The 23,243-nt window shown below is 41.2% G+C and overlaps 1 protein-coding gene across 1 annotated transcript in view; it reads right to left on the reverse strand.

The window, feature by feature from the left end:
• Positions 1–23,243, reverse strand: part of Tenm1 (teneurin transmembrane protein 1) — a 788,119-nt gene that overhangs the window by 22,460 nt on the left and 742,416 nt on the right. The window contains exons 26-29 of the mRNA XM_010608026.2: positions 19,883–20,249; positions 17,961–18,471; positions 5,896–6,068; positions 4,512–4,747 (exon numbers count right to left, since the gene is read on the reverse strand). Coding sequence (XP_010606328.1) covers positions 4,512–4,747; positions 5,896–6,068; positions 17,961–18,471; positions 19,883–20,249 — 1,287 coding nt within the window. The remainder of the gene's footprint in view (positions 1–4,511; positions 4,748–5,895; positions 6,069–17,960; positions 18,472–19,882; positions 20,250–23,243) is intronic.

The following is a 23,243-nucleotide window of genomic DNA, read 5'->3' on the forward strand; positions in this document are numbered from 1 at the left end:
TGTGTACTGTGCTCTTTTATGGTTAATGGTTAAAACTCCCACTGATGATAGATTGGAAATTATGGGCTAGTCAGTTATTTCTCAAAATTTTACTCATTCTTTTCATCTGAATTTGACCACATCATTTAACTTGTATTTTACTGTCTTGTTATGTTAACTGCTCTTTTATGGTTAATGGTTAAAACTCCCACTGATGATAGATTGGAAATTATGGGCTAGTCAGTTATTTCTCAAAATTTTACTCATTCTTTTCATCTGAATTTGACCACATCATTTAACTTGTATTTTGTACTGTATTGCTTTGTTCTTATTTGAGTACTTGCCTGCTGATTAATTCATCCATGTAACCATATGACACATATTTAAAAATAAATTATTAATGCTTACATATAGGTAAAATACTGTAAAATCTTTTTAGTTATCGTAGTGAGGTTGACTCAAGATTAACAAAATTTCTTTTCTGTAATTTGAAACCTCTAATAATCCCTTGACCCAAGACTCCTGTCATCTCCAGGCGATTCCCTATGGGTAGAAGCATTGTCACTGGCCCTGAGAAGTACAGATTTCTTTTTAGTAGATTAATTTACCACCAGGCAGCTCGTGCATAAATTTTCACAAGATGAATGGCTCCACCAAACCCGGGAAGCAGGACTTTCGAATGGTTTGTAATGAGAAGCCCAACACCAACCATCCTGTAGCTAAAGGCCTCGTCAGCAAAAGCCATTTCTGAGAATGGAGGAAGATACTGCAGCCCTCTTGGCTACCTTCCAAATTCTCAACACTTGTCAGCCTGGGCCTCCACATTGTAATTGTGCTTGTTTCCCCTTTTAGAGCTCAGCGCACATTTGGACATTCATATGTTGCATTTAAAAACCCACCTGCATCACTTTCAGTTATCTTTCAGCGGAGAGACAAAAAAAAATGTGACAGTTGTAGTCTTTGCTTCATTTTGCTTGCAAATACATAATTATCCTATTTGATTGTGATTTTAAGTTCTAAGCTTCCTCTACTTTTTTTTTTCTCAGAAAGGAGGCTGAAGTTCCAGGGTTTTGCTATAACCTTACAACTCAGTCTGCAAAATCTTATAAAGAGCTCTGGAATCCAATGCTGGGATAAGTCTCATTTAACAACATTATTATCCATGGACATAGCAAGGTGTAATCTGGTTGCAGTTCCTAAACCAGTTTGCTTTTGGTGAATCTCCAATTCTTTTACAATTGCCTCTATTGTTATCTGCACTCTAATTTCTCTACTGCCCAGGGAATGTATTTATGGGGACAGATTGATGTAGCAGATGAGAAGATACATGGATTGGATGCAAAAGTACTTTGTAAAGAAGATGATTCAAACATGACTCTGGGTGGAGGAAATGGATATTTAAAATAAATGAAGTTCCAGGATGTTAATGTGATTTATTTCACTTAACGGTGCCGGTGAAGGATCCTCCAGAGGCAGCAAATCCCTTGCTTGCTCTGGCTGAGCAGGATGTCACATGTCCCACAGTTTGCCTCCCTCACCTTGACTTTGTGTGAAAAAAGTCACTGATCATTGGGAAAAACAACTCTTACTTCTTTCTCTCCAAAGAGATGTCTCTCCCTTTTTGATTTTTTTCTTTATAGTTAAGATGTTCTGGGGTAGGTATGATCGGTTGCTTTTTGGAATGCTTTATGCTCACTATCTTACTAAATGGGCTTTAAACAAAGCTGTCACTTTTTTGCCTGAAGTTAGTGCTTTATCTCCTGCTGTCCAGGCACATCTACAAATTATAATTCCACTTTTGTGGGAGCTTACAGAGGCGACCCCTTTCCCACAGTGTGGTGGGGTTTCTATGTTGTGTGACTGCCTGCAGTTCTGTTTTAGCAGCTCTGTAATCCCACCTGCCCATGCTCTGGCATGGCAGTTTCAGCAAGAGAAACTCATGATTCAGTCAAGGTAGCCAGGTACTTGAGGGCATCAGAGAGACTCATTCTTTAGCTATGCTTATAAATAGGTCACTACGTATTTGGCTTAGGAAAAGAGAAAGTTGTCTTCAGCTTACCTCTTGAAAAGCTGACAAAAGTGAAGGAGCGCTCCCTCTAAAATAATCAAGTCACTGGGGAAAGAGAGTTTGCCTTGCCAACATCGGACTCATACCTATCTTTTGGGAGCATAGTTATTCTACTTAGATACAATTAATCTGGTGATACTGAAGTAGGAACACAAACAAAAATCCCTAAAAGTGGGGAGGGCAGTTAAGAATTAACCAGTAAAATAACCTCCCTCTTCCTGTCTCCTCCATGCTTTCCCTGACTGGAGTAAAACCAGTAGTCCTGTACCACCCACACTTGGCAGTACATTAGAGTCAATTATTTGTCTCTTTTTGCAGCATTGAAATGAGGAGTCAGGCTCTGCCAATGTGGCTCCTCTGAGTGGGGCAATGATTTATAGATTAATTATTTTAAGGAACGAGGCAGTACAGCGTGATGCACTGGAAGGAGTGCTATGCTAGGCAAAGACCTGCTTGTAGCTCTGCCTCTGAACTTTAATAACTGTTTGACTTTGAGCAGATCACAACCTCTCTGGGTCTTAGTCTCCTTATCTGTAAATTGGGAACAATAACAATTAATGGTTGTGGTGAACAAATAAAATCCTAGCTTTGAAAGAATTTGGTTAACTGTAAGACACAAAATATATTAAGGATTATTATTGTTGTTAGGTTTCTAGGCAAATTCACAGCAATACCACAAAGCCAATAAGAGAATCCATTCTTTAGTTCCAGCACCTTGGGGACTACCATAGAAGTCACATAGCAGAGAAGGCCCTGAATTTGTTGCAATCTGTTCAACCATACAACAGGATGGGAAATGTGTGAAATTATAATTAGTATTATCTAAACACTTGACTCCTCAACACTAAAGAACTCCTAAATGTTTTATGACAATTAGCTTCTCAATATTAAGAAGAAGTTTGGATGTAGGCTGTAAATCACAGTTTACAGTTTCTCTCATTATTTGTGCACATGGAAGAGCGTACATGGGCAGAATATCTTAGGAAATAGAAAGTTCCAAGGTTACATAGTATACGATGGGCTGCCCTAAGGAACTGAAAAATCTCAAAGTCACATAGAACACGATTAAGTTTGTAATGCTTTATTGAGGCTATAAGGCAGGGGAAGCACTAACAGATTACTTGTTTGATATATTTCTTTTCCTGTGTTGAATCCATAAGGTTGATAGACCATTTATAGAATATTCTGACTTTTTTCTAGTACTATATTTTCATTTCAGAGTTAAAAAATAAAATAAATACATTTCTTAAGACAAGGGGAAAACTGGTTATGAGTCAGGCTGTCTAACTTTCCTATAAAAGATTCTACCCAAGAAATCCCATTTTTGAAGAACTCAGAAAGCCTTCCTGCTGCACACACACACACACACACACACACACACAGAGCACAAATATATAGGCCTGACAATTTGGTCTGGTTTCACTTTTCAATTCAGTAGCATATCTGGTAAATGTTCTGTTAGAGAGTGGTAATAGAACCGAAATATGCAAATTGACTTATGACTTAACTTCAACAGCTATTACAGAAAAACATTACTGAACTCTGCTTCACCAATAGAGCTTACTGAAAATGTTAAGTACAGGTGCAGACTATTTTGTCCATACCAAGTCACATGACTGCTTCTCTCTGGAATTGAATGGTTGTTCAGTGGTTGCATTTCTAGAGCCTTAAGGTTATCAAGTTTTTACCATGAGGTGAGAAAATGGAAGCATCCCAGTATGCCAGGCATGAAATATATGACCAAAGTAGGCTTGGGCTCTAGGGCTGAAAGTGCAAGTTACTATATTTGGAGAGTTGGTCACATCATCCCAACATTGGTTAATGTTTAAGAAGACACAGGTAGGCAGAGTGCTATGGTGTTTGTAGGGTGTGCTGCACAGAAGAAATTTTGACAGAGTTCTCTGCTTAACTGGAGTGAACTATGCTCGGTAAGGATTTAAAACACCAAAATATTTTAATTTCCTCCAGAAAGCTCTCTGAGTACTTTGGACATATCTCAGTTCTAGCTCTCTGCCTACTGGCCCTTAATATAAATCTATAATAATTTCATTTGCTATTTTTTTCTCCTTAGGCTACACATCTTTGTATGTGGCTGGTCTTTCTAAGAACTAACAGGGAACTGGGTCAACCTGGAGGACCCGATAAGTGTGTCCTGGACATGCTGGGATGGGTACTAGAAGGCCTTTTGACTAAACAGATTTTGCTAGATAGACTTTCTTGGTGTCTGAAATTGCCACAATTACAGCAATTTAGCTGGCTAATGACAGAGAAAGCTCCTATTAGAATGCTCATTTAAGGATACTAAACCATTATCAGCCATTACACCCTCTCTCGAAGTAGTAGATCATATCAGCTAGTCAGTCACCTCCAAAACCCTTGGAAAAACGGGACTTCTGATTAAGAAATTTCTGGTTTCCAAACAAACTCATGAAGCTTTATAAGCTTTATAACAGTCAAGCCTTACCCTTAGCCTCCTTTCAAAAGCTGAAATATTGCCTTTGTTTTGCTCCTTCCTCTGCCGCCATTCAATGAGGTTTGCATTGTGCTCTCCAGGCAAAGAGATGTTGCATTTACCCAGGGTGGGGTTGACTGCCCCGGCCAGGATGTGGGGCTCTGAGCTGAGGCTGATCTCCATCCCGCTGGCAAAGGTGACCCGTAGAGAACCATCTGGACTCACTCGATAGGTACTCTGAGTATTTTCTATAGATGCAAAAAATAAGGCAAAGACGGGGAACAAATGGGTGGAGAAGGAAGCCAGGAAGAGACACGTTTAGTTTTAGGAGGCCCATTTGGGAAGGGATGAGCAGGTACAACACTGTGGATCGAACTGCTTTCTGGGTTAGGCCTCCACTCTGACAGGCTGACGTGCTCTCTGTCTGTTTGGGTCTTGTTATTTTCATAGCTGGGTTATCTGCTTTCATGGGTAAAATACTGCTGTCGAACACTGCAGGCTGCCTTTTGATTTTTCTTTTTAAAACACTCCTTCATAAACTCTCTCTGACTTGTTGGATGAGCCACCTTATTTTGATGCTGCAAGCTAGTATGAGAAGAGTAAGAAGTTCAACTCAGCCTCCTTACCACCTGGGCACACCATCCCATTGGCTGCACTCAACAAAGTGCTAACACTGATAAAATTTGGTTCTGCTCCCCTTAGAGTGTCTGGCCCTAGACTCTCACAACAGAATAAGTCCTTAATGACTGGGCAGAGAGAAAGTAATTTCTCTTTGTCTACTTTCCCTCTGGCATCTAATACATTCCTTCCAAATCATAACTTCCGTCCTTCTTGAATTCCATTCTTTCTTATTTTACTGTATTTGTATAGAACAAGTTTTTTTGTTTTTTGTTTTGGTACCAGGGATTGAACTCGGGACCTTGCACTTATAAAGCAGGCCACCAAACTGCTGAGCTAATTCCCCGGCCCCCAGAACAACCTTTTAATTCTCTCATTTCATTTCAGTTCTTCCTTGGTGTGTGCCTGAATTTGTCCCTTTCCCCCCGACCCGTGTCTGCACCAATCTAGAATGCAAAGTTCAGAGAGGGTCCAGACTCCAAATATATAAACCAGTCAGATCATGAAAGAGCTTTACAAACAGGTGGGTGTTGGGAAGTGATTTGATAAAAGGACAGATGAGGCAGAGATTTAACCTCATTACTCTCACAGAGAGGTGGCCTAAATTTGATATGTGAACTTGTGAAAGGTGTGCACTTGTCTGGGTTTGAGGTGGAAAATAAGGAGACGAACCCATCTTCTTAGTGTGAGGTGAATTCTATTTACTAATGGTGCACACAGGTTTGAGCGTAGATGACGATTGGTGCTATTGGTCAGGTAAAGTTGTACACATTCTTACCTTGTTTTAAAATATATATGGTACTAGTTGCTGTCAAGTTGGTTGACATGAGAACATTTTCACGGTTGGAAGTATCTAGCTCTACTTTTGTTAGCTTCTCCAGGTCACTGTGGAAGCTGCTGACCTCTCCAGTGGGAAATGTTGCATTGGTCAGGTGTCCCTCGGGGTCATACCTGAGGAATAAAACAAATCTCAACTCTGAAACCTCTTGGCAGTGAAACTAAAAATCATTCAGCAGCTAATACAGTTTAACTTTGACTGATAACAAGTATTATTAACCTTGTTCAATAAGAAGAAAAAGGTCAGGGACATGATTAATCCAACGAAGGTGTTTTTTGCAGCTTCTGAATTCGTGATGACTTCCTTGAGTCATGCTGTTTTACAGAAAAAAATATATCTGGTAATGAATCACTAGGGTGGAAAACTGATTTATGAATCACGTCCTCCTGTGTATAATGTTGCAGGGAGGCCTCTCTTTGCAAAGTGGATTGATCCTATTAGATGTGATGAATTACAAAAACCAGCAGAGGGTGCTATTGGCAAAGGAAAAGGTCTTTGCATTGTTATGGGAAAATTATAATTTGCTGCTGTTTAAGTTGCCAAATTTGAAATGAATGAATCATTCTTCCAACAAAATGAACAAACACAGACGATAATGGAAACATGTTCTTTAAAACATTCTGGAACCCCTTGATCTTGGTGTCACTTAAATTCTTTTTATCTTTTTGGAGTGTGGTACATAATGTTTTGTAATTTTCCTATATGAGTAAGACACAAAAAGACAATAATTACCTGGGATAATAGGAAATAACCCATATCCAGAAATATAGCCTAGTGAGTTTATTTTTTTTAAAATTAGAATTATTGGCAATCTTACTGTCCTCCAAATGGAAACTGCTTCCCTAAAGGCTTTTGATGTGGAACCTTTCTTTTATTGCCAATAGAACCATGAAAAATAAACACTTCATTAAAAGCAAAGACATGCACTTGGAAATCCATTACTGTTTTCTTTTCAAGATGCAAATTGCAAAATATTTAAGGACTTTTATTTGCTTTAAAAATGTTAAACAATTGTATTCTTTTTACTCAAAGTAAGCAGGATACAGCCTGGACACAATGATGGAGTCTGACTCCACTCCCTCTCCCCCAACAATGACATAGAATAGCATTGTGTTCACTGTTAATCCACTAGATTTTAAAGAACTCAGTCTAATTAGTTGCTGCAATTTGAAAACCTATACCAGCCTTTGATAGGCTTGGGAAAGGGGTGAGCCTGTATTTGGAGAACAAAACTGAATTTGAGGCTATGCACAAATACTGGCTCAGATTCAGTTCTGCATCTACACACTTGTGTGTGGGTGCAAATACGCAGTGTAAATTGATACACAGCGTATCGGTAATACATGTGAACACAAAGAATCAATTTGGTGGCCGGGCACTTAGCTCAGTGGTTCCGCCACCTGCTTCACAAATGCAACATCCCTAGTTCCATCCCTGGGACCCGCCCCCCAAATCAATTTGGTCACTTGACATTACAGAAGTGCCAAATCCTACTCATTCCATTGAGTGCTGCATTTGTTTGAGTGGATTTCAGTCAAAATGTTTTGTTGTGTTGTTGCTATGCAGCTAAAGACTCATTATCAAAGAAAGGCCAAAGGTTGCTATTTGTGCCTGGAGTTAATGGCAAAATCCCTCCTGGGCCTGTTCACTCCTGGCCTGCTCCGAGGCTATAAGAAACAGGCCAATGGCCAGAGAGGAGCATAGGAAGATTGAATGTTCTGAACAGCCCCAACCTTGTCTGCCTGATGTTCCTTTCAGGGAAGGAAATCAATGTTCAGTTTTTATTGTGCAAAACTATCAACCCGGTTTTCCCTGCAGGGAGGAATTTCCAGGCAGCAGAAAGAAGGAAGCTGCTCTATATCTTTCTCACAAGAGGGCCAGTAATCCCAGTGCAGATTCTGCAGGCAGTTCCCTCTTGTTCCACATGCAGTGTGAGCCACTCTGCTTCCTTGCTGTCCCCTTTCTGGTGTCTATGGAGTCTCCTCGGCCCTCAGCCAATATCATTTCATCATCCCTCCAGGAAAGCTGACCTAAGATGTTGTGCTTGTAGGGTGCCAGTGGACTTTCCTAGTCCCACAGCCCCTTGATTTGTTTTATTGATATAAAATTCATTCATTTATGGTTCTGGGATTAAATCTAGGGCCTGGTGCATGCTAGGCAAGCAGCCTACCACTGAGCCACCCCCTTCTTTAAAAAAAAAAAATTCCTGTAAACGCAAGATCAGTTGTACGCACTCATCAGAGTGAGATGATAAGACCAGGTACAACTGAGCCATCTATGTACAGAGGATCAAAAGCCCTAAGGAAGCTTGGTAAAGTCCTGTGAATAAATCTATATCCTAACCCAGCAACCAAACGAAAAAAAATTTTTTGGTACTGGGAATCAAACTCAGGACCTTGCACTTGCAGGCAGGTACCATGCCAATGAGTTACATCCCTGGCCCACCCAACAATTTTTAGGCTAAGTCATTGGTGTCCATTGTCTGAGACACATTTTAAAGCTTATTCCCAAGACACAAGCATGTTTCTACATACTATATTCCCTCCCTAGTCTCCAAATTGAGTATTGTACACTTTAGCTGAAAACTAGAGTCCTGATAAGACTGTAATTACCCAGCTAGATCTAGGTGGAAGGTTGCTGCTACATTTTTTCTGGCTAAGGAAACAATGGTTTGGGGTATAGCTATCATCTCCCTTAGATGCAACCTTATATACAACCTGTCCAATTGCTGCATAGCTAAGAAATTATACCACCTTATTTCCTTTCTGTGGCTGGAAGAATATCTTCATTTCAAAGTATGTATTTGATTCTTTTGCAAACAAAGCACCCCACCCTTCAATGCACTCACCCAAATTCTGCTAGCTAACAGTCAGAGAGTCACACTTGGTAGTATCAGCAATGCGCTGTCTCTCATGTGTGTAATCATTTATATGGCCCTGGATCAAAACATATGGGGCCACCTTTCTTCTATGAGGTTATTTCCAAAGGAAGAGTGACAGGCAGATGTGCACATCAGTGAATAATTCTCACAACTTTGGAAAGACTGCTCAAAGTGGATAAGAAAGAAATGAAGCCTTTGATTTCCTATGACTTGCTTGAGTCCCCCCCACCCCCCGCCCCAACCACAAGGGACTGCATCTTTCTAGACTGAATGGCAACGAAACAAGTTTAATCAAAATCTCATATGTTCTGTGTTTCCCTTTGGTGCCTACATCCTTTGGTGCACAGAGTACAAGCCAGTGTGCTCCAACTGATGCCCTCAGGCCACAACATGGAAGCAACCCCCTCCGTCCCCCAGAAAGGGCGTAGCACTCACCTAACCAGACACATGAGTTCTGGCCAGTGAGCTGTATCATTAGCTTCATAACCATCAGAAGGAGATTTGGTAAGAGAAGATTTGCCATCAGGTTGTTCCCCCTGGACTGATTTTACAGAGTTCCACTTTGAGGGTCTCATAGAGCACCCGGCTGTGAAGAGTTCAGTGCGCTCACCCTTTGGCTCAGCGTCAACAATAGGCTGCGTGCATGAGTACTTGATTGAGAAATTTGTATTTATACATTATTAAAAATATTTGGTCTGATATTTTCTCATAAAGGATAGCCAGCTCTTTCCCTTGATGACCACTTAAGCCAAAGGCAAACCATACAGAATAGAAACTAGAAGCTCCTTCATCATTGCTTTTAGAAAATACTGCAGAATTATAAAAAGAAAATCCATTACTTTAAAACATTATTTTTCAAAGAAAACACAAATGTGTCAGATTCTCTTTACACTTTCATGTCAGAAAACTGACCAATCTAATAGGCGTTCCTTAAGAAATACCAGATTTCCCTTTCCTCACTCAGAGTTTCATCTGTTTTTCTTACAATTCACTTGCCCGTACTGGGTTCTGGAGGAAAGCACGTGGTTAGAAGACAATGCAAGGTGTAGAAAGCTTCTTACAGCAGGACAGCAGGATCCAAGCAGTGTTTTGGTGGCAGTGAGTTGCAGAAGGGGAGATGGGCAGGGGGATACAGCCTCAGTTTGTGTAAGAGAAGATGGTGGACTTTTGCATTGATCAAATTTATTGTGATCATTTATGACTGGGAGCTGTCTTCCTTAATTCACTGTAAACTTTCACATCTTTCAAGGGAGGGCACAGCGTCTCATTTATCTTAGCATTATCAGCGTCTGGCAGAGTGGATTCTCATTACATATGCTTGTTGAATGAGAATAAATAGAGTACTGCCCGAGGAAATGGAAAGATGGGGTGGACACGAGAGAGAGAGAGAGAGAGAGAGAGAGAGTGAGAGAGAGAGAGAGAGAGAGAGAGAGAGAGAGAGAGAGAGAGAGAGAGAGCCAGTATGGTTATCAGACAGGCAGAAGCAGCTCTGGTGCTGGGAGGCCACACTTGGCTTACTTCGATGTCCCGTGTAGTGCAGCTAAATTGCCTTAGCAGCCTCTGCAAGCTCTTCCTGCCAACAGCCTCTGTTGCTTCTGTTTGCTCCCTTTCTTTATATCAATTCTCCCTGGCATTACTGGTGACAACTCTGTTTGCCTCATTCTTGGTCCTCACGAAGGGTATAAAACACATGAGAGGTGCGTGAGCAGAGTTGTTGAGTCTTTCTGGAGACTCCAAGGAGTGCTCTACGATTCTATATTCTTGTTTAATTGAAATAACCATTCATTTGCCTGGAGGCAGGAGGAGGGAATCTACGGTACATGATTTCCTTTTCTACTCTGAGATTCTAGAAGGCATTGGAGGTATTTCGTGTGCTTGCATTGATCATGACAGAAGCATTTCTGAATGGGAATCTCATCCTGTCCCCAGGCGAATACTTCACCCTGAGACGTGGTTTATTAATCTTGCCCCCTCCTTCCTCCCTTCTAATCTTGTGATGGAGAAAGGAGAAAGGGAGATCCTTTATCAGTTATCCCTGATAAAACCGAGTATTTGTAAAACAGTTTAGAAAGCATCCAGATATAGTATGAAGTCTTTTCCAACTTGTGAGTTGGCAGTTTTGTGCACATGTGTGGAAGGAAGAAAGGCACTAACAAAGTCCAGAGACAGAATGCAGCAAATGCAATCATATAGATACAGAGTCTCGTTCAAGTGGGAGGGCTTTCCCCAAAGAGAAATGGGCTCAAGCAACTGGCAACTCAGCCTGGAGTGGCAGCAGTGACACATCTAATGCTTTGGCCTTAACCTGAGACTTTTCCCATTTAGCACAGCAGAAACGTTTGGCAGGCAAACGAGAAAAGGCATCAGGGCTATTCTCACTGTTTTGCTAGGGTAGTCTTGCCTGTTGTGTGAGTCACAAAACCTTTCCCCTGGATCTCAAATGGGGCAGGGTCATTGCAATTAGGAGCTCACTAGCTCCCAGGCTAGAATACCTGCATCACCGTGCCAATATGGTTGCTTTGACAATCATCTCCTTGATAGCCATTTCTCTGTGGTCAGCGTTTCCCCCTGACACTCAGGATGCTTGTGGGCAGTGAGGCATCAAGCACTAATACGTGGAATGTGCAATTTTGATTCTGGTGCAAGTCAAACGGAATTATGAAAATCAATGAACTATTTAAACAACACGACACCGCACAATAAAAGCCCACATACTATCACTACACAAGGTGCATTTAAAAATCCTATTTGGATTATCCACTGTTCAGGGTCATCTGTGTCATTTCTCCTCTCAATAGCCATAGATAATTGAAAGTTGAATGGATTACTGGATTGGCTATCTATACCCGGCAGTTGACCACCCTGCCAAATTCGTCTTCTGTTTTAGTTTCTCTCTCACTCTCATCTCAGAGCAGAATATCTGTTGCCACCTTGGCAAACAATTTGTCTCCTCTGGTCATAGAAATGGGGCATCCCTCTCCCCTCAGAGAAATACTTGAGGGTTTTTTGTTTTGTTTTTTCAGGGGGGCTTTTTTTTTTTTTTGTGGTACCGGGGATCAAACTCAGGTCCTTGAGCTTGCGAGGCAGGCCACCAAACCGCTGAGCTAAATCCCCAGCCCATCAGGAGGGCTTGGTATCTGTCGCCTAGCAACTTTCACCAACCCTGGCCCTGCTCTGATTCTGACTATAATAGTAGGTCCAGCTTTGTGTGCCCCGACTTCAGAAGGACAAGGTAAAAACTCAGAGGACTCCTAAGAGCTGGGTAAAATATTGGAGGGCATAAAAGAAGGAAGCCCAATGTGTACAGAGAAGACCATAAGAAGAACAAGTCACATTATAAAGGTCAGGAAATTGCTCATTCCTGTATACACACATGTGAAGGGACGGGGCTGTGTTTTGTCAGGGCCTGCTGTTCAGCACCAGAACGGACTGCTCCAGGAGGAAGAAAAAGTTTTCTTTTAACTGACACTATTTTTCTCTGAGGATTTCAGCATAATTCTGGAGATAAAGATGTGGGAAAAGGAAGAAATTGTTGCTTGTCCTCCCTTGTAATCTCATGGTGCTTCCACAGTCTCCTTTTCCTGCGCTTTTGACTCCACATGGTCACTCTTAGACTCTCAAATGCTCTTTCCTGAAAGGCAGTTTGGTAGTAGTGGAAGGAGCCCTGGAACAGAAGCTCAATGACCAGACTTTAGATCCAGCCAACTAACAATGTGAATGGGTAAGTTACTCCCCTCTTCTGGACTTCTGTTTCTTCATTGCTAAAATGGCCTCTAATATCTCTTTCTCGCCACAAAATTCCATGGTTACTCTCATGTAGGTGCCTGGGTTTATTATCTCCTAGTGGCTCAAGATTGTTTAGTCAATGATGATGCTAGTTGATGCCTTCTCACTAGTGCTGGCCCTGTCCTGGTGACAAGCTTGGTCTCTACTCCTTGTGAATATTCTGCTCACCACACAGTGCATGCATCAGTGCGCTGCTAGTGCAAAGTAGGCACACAAACTGGTCTGCCAGCAGCGGCCTCCTCTCTGTCTTGCATTGTCAGCTTCCTCCTCTGCATTACATCATTTTCACTGGTAGACAAATACATTTGACTCATAAAAAACCCAAAACCGAAAAACACCTTCTGTTTACTCCATTTCTTTTTCTAGATCCTCAAAATAATTCTTTATTCTCCGTCTGCAATCTCTCTCCTTCTAGCTGCCTTCCTTTTATTGTTATTGGGTTATAACTCACATACCTTAAAATTCACCATTTTGAAGAGTAGAATTCAGTAACTTTCACAGTGTTAAAAACATTCACAATCTTAAGCAACCAATCATCACCACTTCTAGAAAATTTCCATGTCCCCCAAAATAAACCCAGTGCTCATTAAGCTGTTCCCCATTCACTCCTCTCTCCAGCACTTGACGAGTACTAATCTACTTTCTGTCTTCATGAGTTGCCTCTTTTGCACATTTCACATAAATGGAATCATGTAGTTTATCCTTTTGTGTCTTGTTCCTTTTACTTACCATAATGCTTTTGAGATTCTTCCATGTTGTAGCATGTGTCAACATTTCATTACTCTTTACAATGGAAGAATATTTCATGGTATGGGTATGGTGCCTTTTGTTTGTCCATCACTTGATGGACACTTGGATTTATACTTCTTGGCTATTATGAATAGTGTGCTATGAATATTTATATTCTCTCTCTCTCTCTCTCTCTCTCTCTCTCTGCTTTTTGTAGTAGTAGGATTGAACACAGAACTTTCATACTGAGCTATATCCTCACTCCTTTTTCATTTTAAGACAGGGTCTCACTAAGTTGCTAAATTGCCCAGGTTGGGCTCAAACTTGGTTAAACTGCCACACCCAGTTCAGCTACCATTTTTCCCTAAACCGGTTTTACTCAGGCTTCAGTTCCCTGCTGGGTCACAGAACATGGTGCTTAAGGTAGAGTTTTAACTCGATTGGCTTTGGAATCTGCCCCTAGTGATTAGTATATTTCTAGGTGTGTCTGGGTGGGCCATGGAGACATTGCCTTGGGGTCTATGTCTGGTCCCCACCCTTTTGTTCCTGGCACCTTCCTGTTGTTCTGCTTCCCTGATGCCATAAACTAAGCAGCTTTGCTCTGCTACACCCTTCTGCCTTGATGTTTCTTCCTTAGATCCAGCAGATCATGGACTGAAACCATTAGAAAATTAGACTTCTCCTCATTTAAATTGTCAGTTTCAGGTATTGTGGGAAAGTAATAAAAAACCTAATTTATACATAGCAATTGTCCTTCTCCAGATGAACAATGATCTTCACAGTACAAAACTAAGTGGTCAATTTTCAGTCCTATCTTACTAATTAGGAGTATCTGACAAAGTGAAGCACTCTTTCCTTCTTGAATCACCTATTTTACTTGGTGATAGAATCTGAACATGTCCCTGTTATGGTTTATATCTAGGTCTACTCTCAATGCCTCATGCAATCATAGGCGGGGTCTTGGGAGGCGACTGGATCATTGGGGTGTAATACTCATCAGTGGATTACCCCGCTGATAAATTTATAGCTAAATGTGATGTTGGGAAGTGAAGTCCGGTTGGAGGAGGTGGGTCACTGGGCCTGTGGCCTGGAAGGATCTATCTCCCTCCTCTTCCCTTGATCCTTCTCTTCTTCCTGCCTGGTGCTATGAACAATTCTCTTCGGTCATGCTCCCCTGTCATGGAGCCAGAATGTATGGACTGAAACCTCTGTGAGCCAAAATAAACCTTTTCTCCTGTCAGGTACTGTGATCCAGTAGCACAAAAGTAGCTAAGACAGTCCCCTAAATGTTCACGTTGAAACCTAAATGCCCATGTGATAGCAATAAAAGGTGGAGGCTTTAGGAAGTGATTAGATCATGAGAGATGTCTCTTCATGGATGGGATTAGTGTGCTTATAAAGGGTTAGGGGGAACTATCTTGCTCTCTTTTTGCTCATTTCCTTCTTCCATGTGAAGACACAGTAAGAGGTGCCATGTTGGTAGTAGAGAGCGTCCCTCACTAGGCAATGAACTTGCCAGCACCTTGGTCTTAGATGTCCTTGCCTCCAGGGCTGTAAGAAATAATTGCTATTGTTTATAAATTACCCAGTCTAAGGTATTTTGTAATAGCAATTCAAACAGCAGGCTTCCAGGACAAACTACTTTCCTAGTTTTCTTCCTATTTCATTGGCCCTTTCTTTCTAAGACTCTTTTGCCACTTCATATCCCCAAATATAAGCTTTGAAGTGGTCCAGAATTAATCTGCTGATCTCTTTGTCCTTGTTTACACTTTCTTTCATGGTATTTCATCCTATCTCATGGCTTTAAATTCAACCTAAATACTGGTGAATCCCAAATCTCCCTCTCCAGCTTTTCTGCTCAATTCCAGACTCATCAATCGAACTCACTACTTAGATGTCTATCTTAATTGATTGTATCCCCAACTGAATTCCTCATCCCCTATCTCATAAACCTGCAGGATAGCACACACCTTACACCAGTGACTGGCAAACCTTTTAGAGCTTTCAATCTAACAAGCAGCCCACTGAGGTGTTCATGCCATATGTTTGCCACCACTGTCTTACATAGTCTTCCTTCCTGGGAAATACAAACCCCAACATCCAGTTGCTCAGGCAAAAATATGTACGGTTGTCTTTGCCCTCTTTTTCACACATTACACATCTAATCTGTCAACAAGTCCTGATAGCTCTATTGTCAAAATGTGTTTAGAATTTTACTACTTCTTACTGTTGCTATTCTCTGGCCCAAGTCACCATCTTTTGCTTCGATTACTCCAACAACATGCTCGAAGCCCCAGTCAGATTCCTGTGTTTTACCACAGACTCTGTTTTCAATTCAGAATGACTCTTGAAAAATGTAAGTCAGTTTACAATGTGATTTTACTCTAAAGTCTTCAAAACCTTTTAGGGCAAAAGGTAAAGTCTTAATAGTGACCTACAAGGCACTAGATGAAGTATCTCTGGCCACTGAATTGATTTCACTACCCGCTACTCTTAAACTTTCCATGCCAGACACAAATGGCTGCCTTACTATTTCTTCAAACTTGTTGAGCTTCTTCTTACTGCAGGGCTTTTGTACTTGCTGTTTCCCCTTTCTGCCACAGAGTCATGAATCACACTCATTTTCTTTCTTTTTTGGTACCAGGGATTGAACTCAGGACCTTGTGCTTGCAAGGCAGGCGCAGTGCCCTGAGCTAAATCCTTGGCCCATACTCTCATTTTCTACAGGTCTTTGTTCAAATGCCATCTTCTTAGCAACAATCTGAAGTAAAATCCCACCACAAACTTGATCTCCTTTACCCTGCTCTATTTTTCTCCATAGAATTTAACCATTATCTGAAGTTCTATCGTAGTTGTCTCCCTCTAGTATAATGTAAGCTTCATGAAGGTAGGGGTTTTATCTGTTTTTAAATGTCCAGCACATAGAACATTGTGAAGCACTTATTAGCTGCTCAGGAAATATCTGTTGACTAAACAAAAGAAATGGTTATTTGAAATCTACTTAACACTTCAGCCATTTCTTCTTGATGAACTAAATTCAACCAGTAGCTTCCCAAATAGCTGTTTGACAATATTAGCTGCAAGGTGAGCTGTCATGCGTTTTTAAAAAGACATTAGAGTCTCTCACTAGAAACTTACTTTCTTAAGCATAACATATTTTAAAATGTGGGCTCTCGAGTCAGATTATTGGGGTTTGAATTATGGACCTTTGTGGGAGTCAGAACAGGTTCACCATTTTGTGCCTAGTGTCCTCATCCATAAAATGGCCGTACTAAGAGCAGCTATCCCAGGTTATTATGGGAGTCAAATATATAGTGTATGTTAATTACATAGCCCAGTACTTAACATTCAGTCAGTCACAAGTGAACAGTAACTTAGTGCTGTTGCTAAGATGTAAGAGACCTTTTTTTCAAAAACAATGGAAAACTTGCAACAGAAGCAACTGAATACATTTTTCTAAGTGAAACCAGAATAGCTGTCTAGCTCTATTGTAAAAATGGCATTTCTTTGGGGAATGATCCAAAATGTAAAGACCAAATGTTTTGTTCCTTTCCTTAGGAATCTTTCAGGGGACTGGGCATGTTTTCTTCATATCTTCTATATAGTCACGGGAGAAGAAGTCACACTTGGAACCCCTCAAATTAAAAATCCCCATTTCTCAAAGTCTTCAACTTTAATGCTTTTCTGGGCTCTGGGTTCAGATTCCATAGATTTTCTTCACTGACCATGCTGGCTAAGGAACTTAACAATTTCTTTTGTGGGAAAAAAGCTTCTTGAGCACTGGTAGACTAGCTTGCTAAGTGGACTGACTTACAAACAAGACTGTCTATGCTTTAAAAGGCAAGGACAATAGTCTCTATTTCTGTGCCTGACACTTCCTAGTAGCCTGCTGTCAGACACACTTTGTGTTAGTTCCCAGTTAAACAGAATTATCACAGATCTCTTCTATAAGTGCTAACATGTGCCAGATTCTTTGACTTGTGCAGGGACACTGAGGAAGCCCAAGCCTGTACAACTTTACTTCACTGGCTTCATATGTTAAAAAAACAGCCAATGCTATTCGGTATTTGCTCCATGTAATTTTGCACTTGCACTTCAGGGTCCACTGATTATATTTTAGCTTCTGTCTTGTCCACACCCCTAAGTAACTTATACTGAGTTGGGCTCATTCATTTCTTCATTCATTAAACTCCACAGGGATCAGTAAATACTTGTCATATCATACTGCTTCTTTACTGCTTTACAACAATTCTCTAGTTTTATTGTTTAAATGTAATTTTACCTTGTCTTCCCAGGTATGCTGTACAATTTTTGAGTATAGGTATGTAGACGTCTACCTCGTTCTTATCTCCTGCAGTGACGCATTTGATTCTGTCTTCATTCAGTCTATGCTTTTATTATTATGCTCTACAAATTGCTCTGGAAAAATGGCTTCAAACCTTAGGAGTTGGGTAAAATTTTCTCTGTGACTGTTTATTTATTTATTTATTATTGTGATGGTTAGGAGAAAATAGCATGCAACACCTACCAATTACTAAGCCATTTTGCTACTGTAATACAATGTCAAATAAAAATTTAGCAGTGACTATGTTGAGAATTAGAAACTTACTCATAAACAGTTGTCCATCCATTTTCATTACTTTTCGTAGCTAGAAGGCCTGTGTTTCCTGGATAGGTCATCAACGCCAGATTATAGCCTTGGGCGGACACTCTTTTCAGGACTCCATTGCTGCTTATGGTCAGCCAGTACACTTGCCCTCCTGGCACCACAAGCCAAAGGGGCATCCCACCTGCATCACGGCGAATATGCACCGAATTGCCATTGCTGCTGGTAATGGCACCCAAATCACCCTCGGTGTTGTAGGTGAAGTTATACACATAGTCCCTTGTTATCAAGTTCAGAGTATGGAGGTGGGTTCCATTGACAGTGAACTGGTAGAGTTCCTGATCAGCAGGTGAGGCAATCTCATAAAGGTTCACATCATTCAGGTGCGCTTGGTTCCTACTGATGGTACGAATTCGAACATTCCCGAGGTCTGCCACATACAGGATGCCATCAGGGGATACTGCTAAGGAGGTAGGGGCTTTCATCTTTGCATCTTTGGCATAACCACCATCACCTGTGGCAGAAAGGCCCTGATTTTAACAACTGGCATCACAAGCATTTAGATGAACATACCATAGAGAGAAAGCACTGTGTATTGAGAATAATTTTAAAGGGAATAATCAGTGAACCAATATTCTCTGCATGGCCCCCTTGACAATTTTGAAACCCATTATTCAAAAAATTGTAATTCTTGAGTCAGTACCACTAAAGATGAACAGTAAGATGTAATTATCTCAGTTATACCAATTTTGTGAAATCCTCAATCCTACTGTTCAGACTCTATTGTATTCCAAGATACAAGAACAGCAAGTAATGATAGCTACATAAAAGTTGGCTGGGAATACATGAAACTTCTGATTATCAATGCTTGTAGGATCTGTTTCAGGATATTCTAGTCCTACCACACCTAAAGGCCCATCCTTCCATTAATTTTCATTGTCACACTGTCAAAGTGCACTAAGTCTATAAGTACAGCAGTGACTCAGAACATTAAATTTGATAACTGCAATAAACATTAGATTTGCCTTGAATGAAAGAGATGAATTAGTAAAATATCTATAAAACTTATTATCCGAAAAACATTGGAAATATTGATCAAAAGTCATATTGACCCGATTGCTGGCTCTTAATTCCTGTGGTCTAAGGAAAAGCAAAAGTTAAGGGGACCATCGTGGCCTGTCTGATTAGTTGAATAGGGGAACTTGTAGCATGGGGCGATTTCCACATCCCAGGAATAAACACATCTGGCAACATTTAGAGGTCTGTTTGCTACTGGAATATGTACTCACTCCATGGCTTTTGGAAAAGGCTCTCCGTAGTTTAAATTAAAAGACTCTGTTGGTTATGGAAAGAGTTTTAGAATTTTATAAAACAAGATATGTAGCAGACTGATGCCCTGAGAACTTTCCATTGTCATATTTAGTATTGTTCATCTATCCCAAAAGAGTTTGTCATTGGTGTCTTTGAGGATTGAACAGTACATGCTTTCAATCTGGAAACTAGGCATTTATGGACAATTATTTTTTTTCCTTAGCTAAATCAGTAACGGTGGATTTCACCTCTCTTTCTGTTTTCTAAAATACAAAAAAGACACGACCTTACATTTGCGTAATGATCTTAGTGTTTTCAGTGTCTAAAATTTTTTATTGGACTAGCTTGTTCTCATAGCAGCAAGGCAATGTAACTGAGACAAGTATTTATTGCTATTTAACAAATAAGTTATGAAGAGGTTTTGTGACTTTGTTAGGGTCTCTCTGTGAGTCAGCTGTCAGAACGTGTAGGCGATTTGACTCCCAACCCATTGCTTTCTCCCCTAGCCCACACCAGTTTACAAAGAACGCTTTGGTTTTCTTTTTTACTTTTCTGAGGCATGATTTTCTTTTGAAAATGGAGAGGGGTCTGGTGAATTGCTAAAAAGGTCATACCTGAAAAACAGTCACAGTTGGGATCAATTTTGCAGTCACAGTCAGTGGGGGCACCAGCGATGATGGAGATCTCCCCATTGGTGGTCACTTGCTGAATGCGGTTTACTTTCCTCTCGTCTGTTTCAGCTATGAAGAGCAGTCCGCTGTGGGAGACGCTGATGGCCCTAGCTGACTCCAGAGTAGAATGAATTGCTACCTTGCTGACCAAGAAATGATCGATGCCTGGCACCTGGCAGTGAATGGGGCGCCCTGCAATGATCCGCACGCGCCTGTTCTCAGAAATTTGCAGCACAATGTTGTTATCCAAGACATACAATGAATTGTCCATGGGGTTGACTGCAAGGTCTGTTGGCCACTCTAATCGCACCTGCAAAAAGAACAGAACACACACCATTAGGTTACCATATCTTTCCAGAGGCAGTTTTACCTTGAAAGAAAAATTGGCTTATTGTTTCCCTTTCTCTTATGAATTTCAGCAGCATGGGTGTTGTCTGGTAGTGAAGGAGAAGATGAAACCCATGTTCTGGTAGAAACATATTTGCCATTTATTATCTAACATGATGTAAATTTATTTCAGTAATTCCAGAAGAAGCTTCTAGAACAGTGATTTTCAATGTGTAGTCTCTGGACTAGCAGTAATAAAAATCAGCATCACCTAGGAGTTTGTTAGAAATGTAAATTCTCAGGCTACACCTTAGACCTATTAAATCAGAAATCCTGTGGGTAGGTATCCAGCCAACTGTTTTAACAAGTCCTCCAGGGGAGTCTGAGGCCCACTACTCCAGGGCTTCTGGATAGCTGCAATACACAACTCTCTCTCTCTCTCTCACTGCAGTGGAGCAACCAGAGTTAACTCACTCAGAGGCCTTTTGGGACAGGATCTATCATTAACATAGAAACAACTTCCATTCTGTAAATTACTTAGGTACAGCTCATCAGATGTTGATCTGGAATCCTAGTTTGTAGCTGCTGCTGTCTTAGTTTGGCCTGGCTCACTCCACATGCCTCTATCCTCAGCAAAGAAACAGGCTGGTTTGTTCTTTCATTTAGATGGATCGTACTGGCTGCTGAAATTGTATTGGAGGCACAGCTGAAACAGAGGCAGGGAGGCTCCTACAGTGGTCCAAGTGGGGGATTATAGTGCCTGAACTAGGACGATCACAGAGGGAAGGGAGAGAAGATAGACTTGAGACAGGTTGAAGAGGTAGAAGCAAAAGGAATGTGTGTGCACATGTATCTGGTGTGTCTTGTGCCAAGTGCTATGCCAGCCACTGGGGTTAGACAGGCCAATAAACTTGGCTCTAGGAGTTTGCTTAATGTCCGCCCTGACATGTCCTTCATAGCTATGATTTATCCCTGGGCACTTAGCAGAGAACTTCTCACCTCACCTCTCACTGGTTTCTATTTCTCTACTATTAGGCTGGACCAAAGAAGAAAAAAAAAAGTCCCATTCATGGTCAGAATAGTAAAAATAATGTAGTTACTCTTCTCTTTTTCTCCGAAATTATTTTATTGGTACATTTTAGGTATACAATATGATGACATTTGTCACTGGGGATTTGTACCTTTACATCATGTATCTTGGTTCTTATTTTTTCCCCATTCCCCTGACCTCCTTTCAATTGCTCTAGCCCTCCCTATTTGCAAAGGCTTTGTTCCCATTTTTTTCTTTTCTCACACTTTTTCCTTTCCCCTACCCCTCCCACTCCCATTCCCCCTTTGGATCACGTCTTCCTATTTCACATTATCAATGATTCCTTTTAGTCCTTATTTACACTTTCAGTTTCTCACACCAGAAAAACTATTCGGTATTTACACGTGTCCTATTTATTTCACTTAAGAGCATGTCCTCCATGTGCATCCATTTAGTTATAAATGTCTCTAATTTCTCATTCTTTATGGCTGATATAGCTACTCTTCTTTTTTTGGTCTGAGTGAAAGCCTCAGGAAGGCTTTTTTTTCCCCTTGGGATCTGAAAGTCTGAAAACAAGAAATGAGCTGTCATTGCATTATGAGGCCCACTAGTTTCCCAGCTGGAACAGGCCTTATATGGAGTCAGTAATGAAGTGGGAAAAGGTTGTTTCTGAAGTCTGAGGTAGGGCCTTTCCTACCCTCTATCTGTGTTTCATATGGGAGGGCAACTAGTGATGTTGTGACAAGGACAGAGGTTGTCTTTGACTTTCTCTTTTGTGCCATGTGGAGCCCTTGGTCCTTACCTTTAAGTGTTTTCCAGACACCTGGTAACCTCATTCTGTCCCAGCATTTCTGTGCCCTCTACCTCCATCTCGACATAGGCTGGCCTTCTCCGGTCAGGACCATATGCCTCTGGGCAGCTAGGAATTTGAGTGCTAATGGAGTATAAAGCTCAGCTTGTGTTATGCATGTTCTACAGAGCATTTCTGATTGAGGCCATTGGATAAACATTAAACACCAGCCTTAACAGCTCCCAGAGCAGTTTGCAGCGATGTTTCCTCAGCCTGTCTGTCTGAGGCCTTTGCATGTCAGTGCCCTGTCATGGAGAGACAGCTCCAGTGACTGCTGCTGTGGAGAGCACTGACTCTTCCTCCACTATATGCCCCTGCCTTGCACCTTTATCCTGCACAGAAACTGCACCTCCTGCTTGTACAGAAACTGTCTGTGTGCACTGGTTCTATGGAGCATGGTCCTCTAGGAAATACGCTGGGCCTGGCTGAAGAAGAGGAAAAGAATTTATTTCAGTACAACGCTCCTATTTTGATCATGTCTGAAGTCAGTGACCCAGAAAAAACAAACCCAGTAGGAATGACATTCTAATTATCCCCACTCTGGGAGCCAAGGCCAGGGCAGAGGCTAGGGGACAGTGCACGTACAGAAGGAGCGAGAGAAAGAGCATAGTTTGGACTCTGCTCTCAGCTCTCAAGGCTGCCTCTGAGATATAGGCTGGTAGTTGGGAAATAAGCTGTTAAAATCTCCAACTTTCCCAAACAATTTAAGCAATACCATTGGTGTGATGTTTATTAGATTTAATATTGTCTTCGAAATACACCGGCTATTGTGTCTGTTTGTTTTCCTTTCTATCAAATAAGCCACCCTCTGGCAGTTTCCTGTGACTAAAGCGGCCTTTGTGCTTCTGAGACACTTTCTATACCAACTACACAGAATCCCTTTAATTCCCATTTGATTTGGCTGCATAGCTTGTCTATGAAGTCTGCTCAGATGAAAAATGTGTGGCTGCTTAGTAGTCAAGGGTGTTGGCTTTTCAGAAGATGGACCTTTTCACCTCTTCCAGATTGTCAGTTTCTTCTGTGTCCTCCTCATTGTAAATATTCCTATTTCCAGGTGATTTTTCAAAGAACTAGTGCTTTATACGCACACAAAAGAG

The sequence above is a fragment of the Fukomys damarensis genome, unplaced genomic scaffold, assembly GCF_012274545.1.
Source record: "Fukomys damarensis isolate Sample0158 unplaced genomic scaffold, DMR_v1.0_HiC HiC_scaffold_39, whole genome shotgun sequence".
NCBI classification, from domain to species: Eukaryota; Metazoa; Chordata; class Mammalia; order Rodentia; family Bathyergidae; genus Fukomys; species Fukomys damarensis.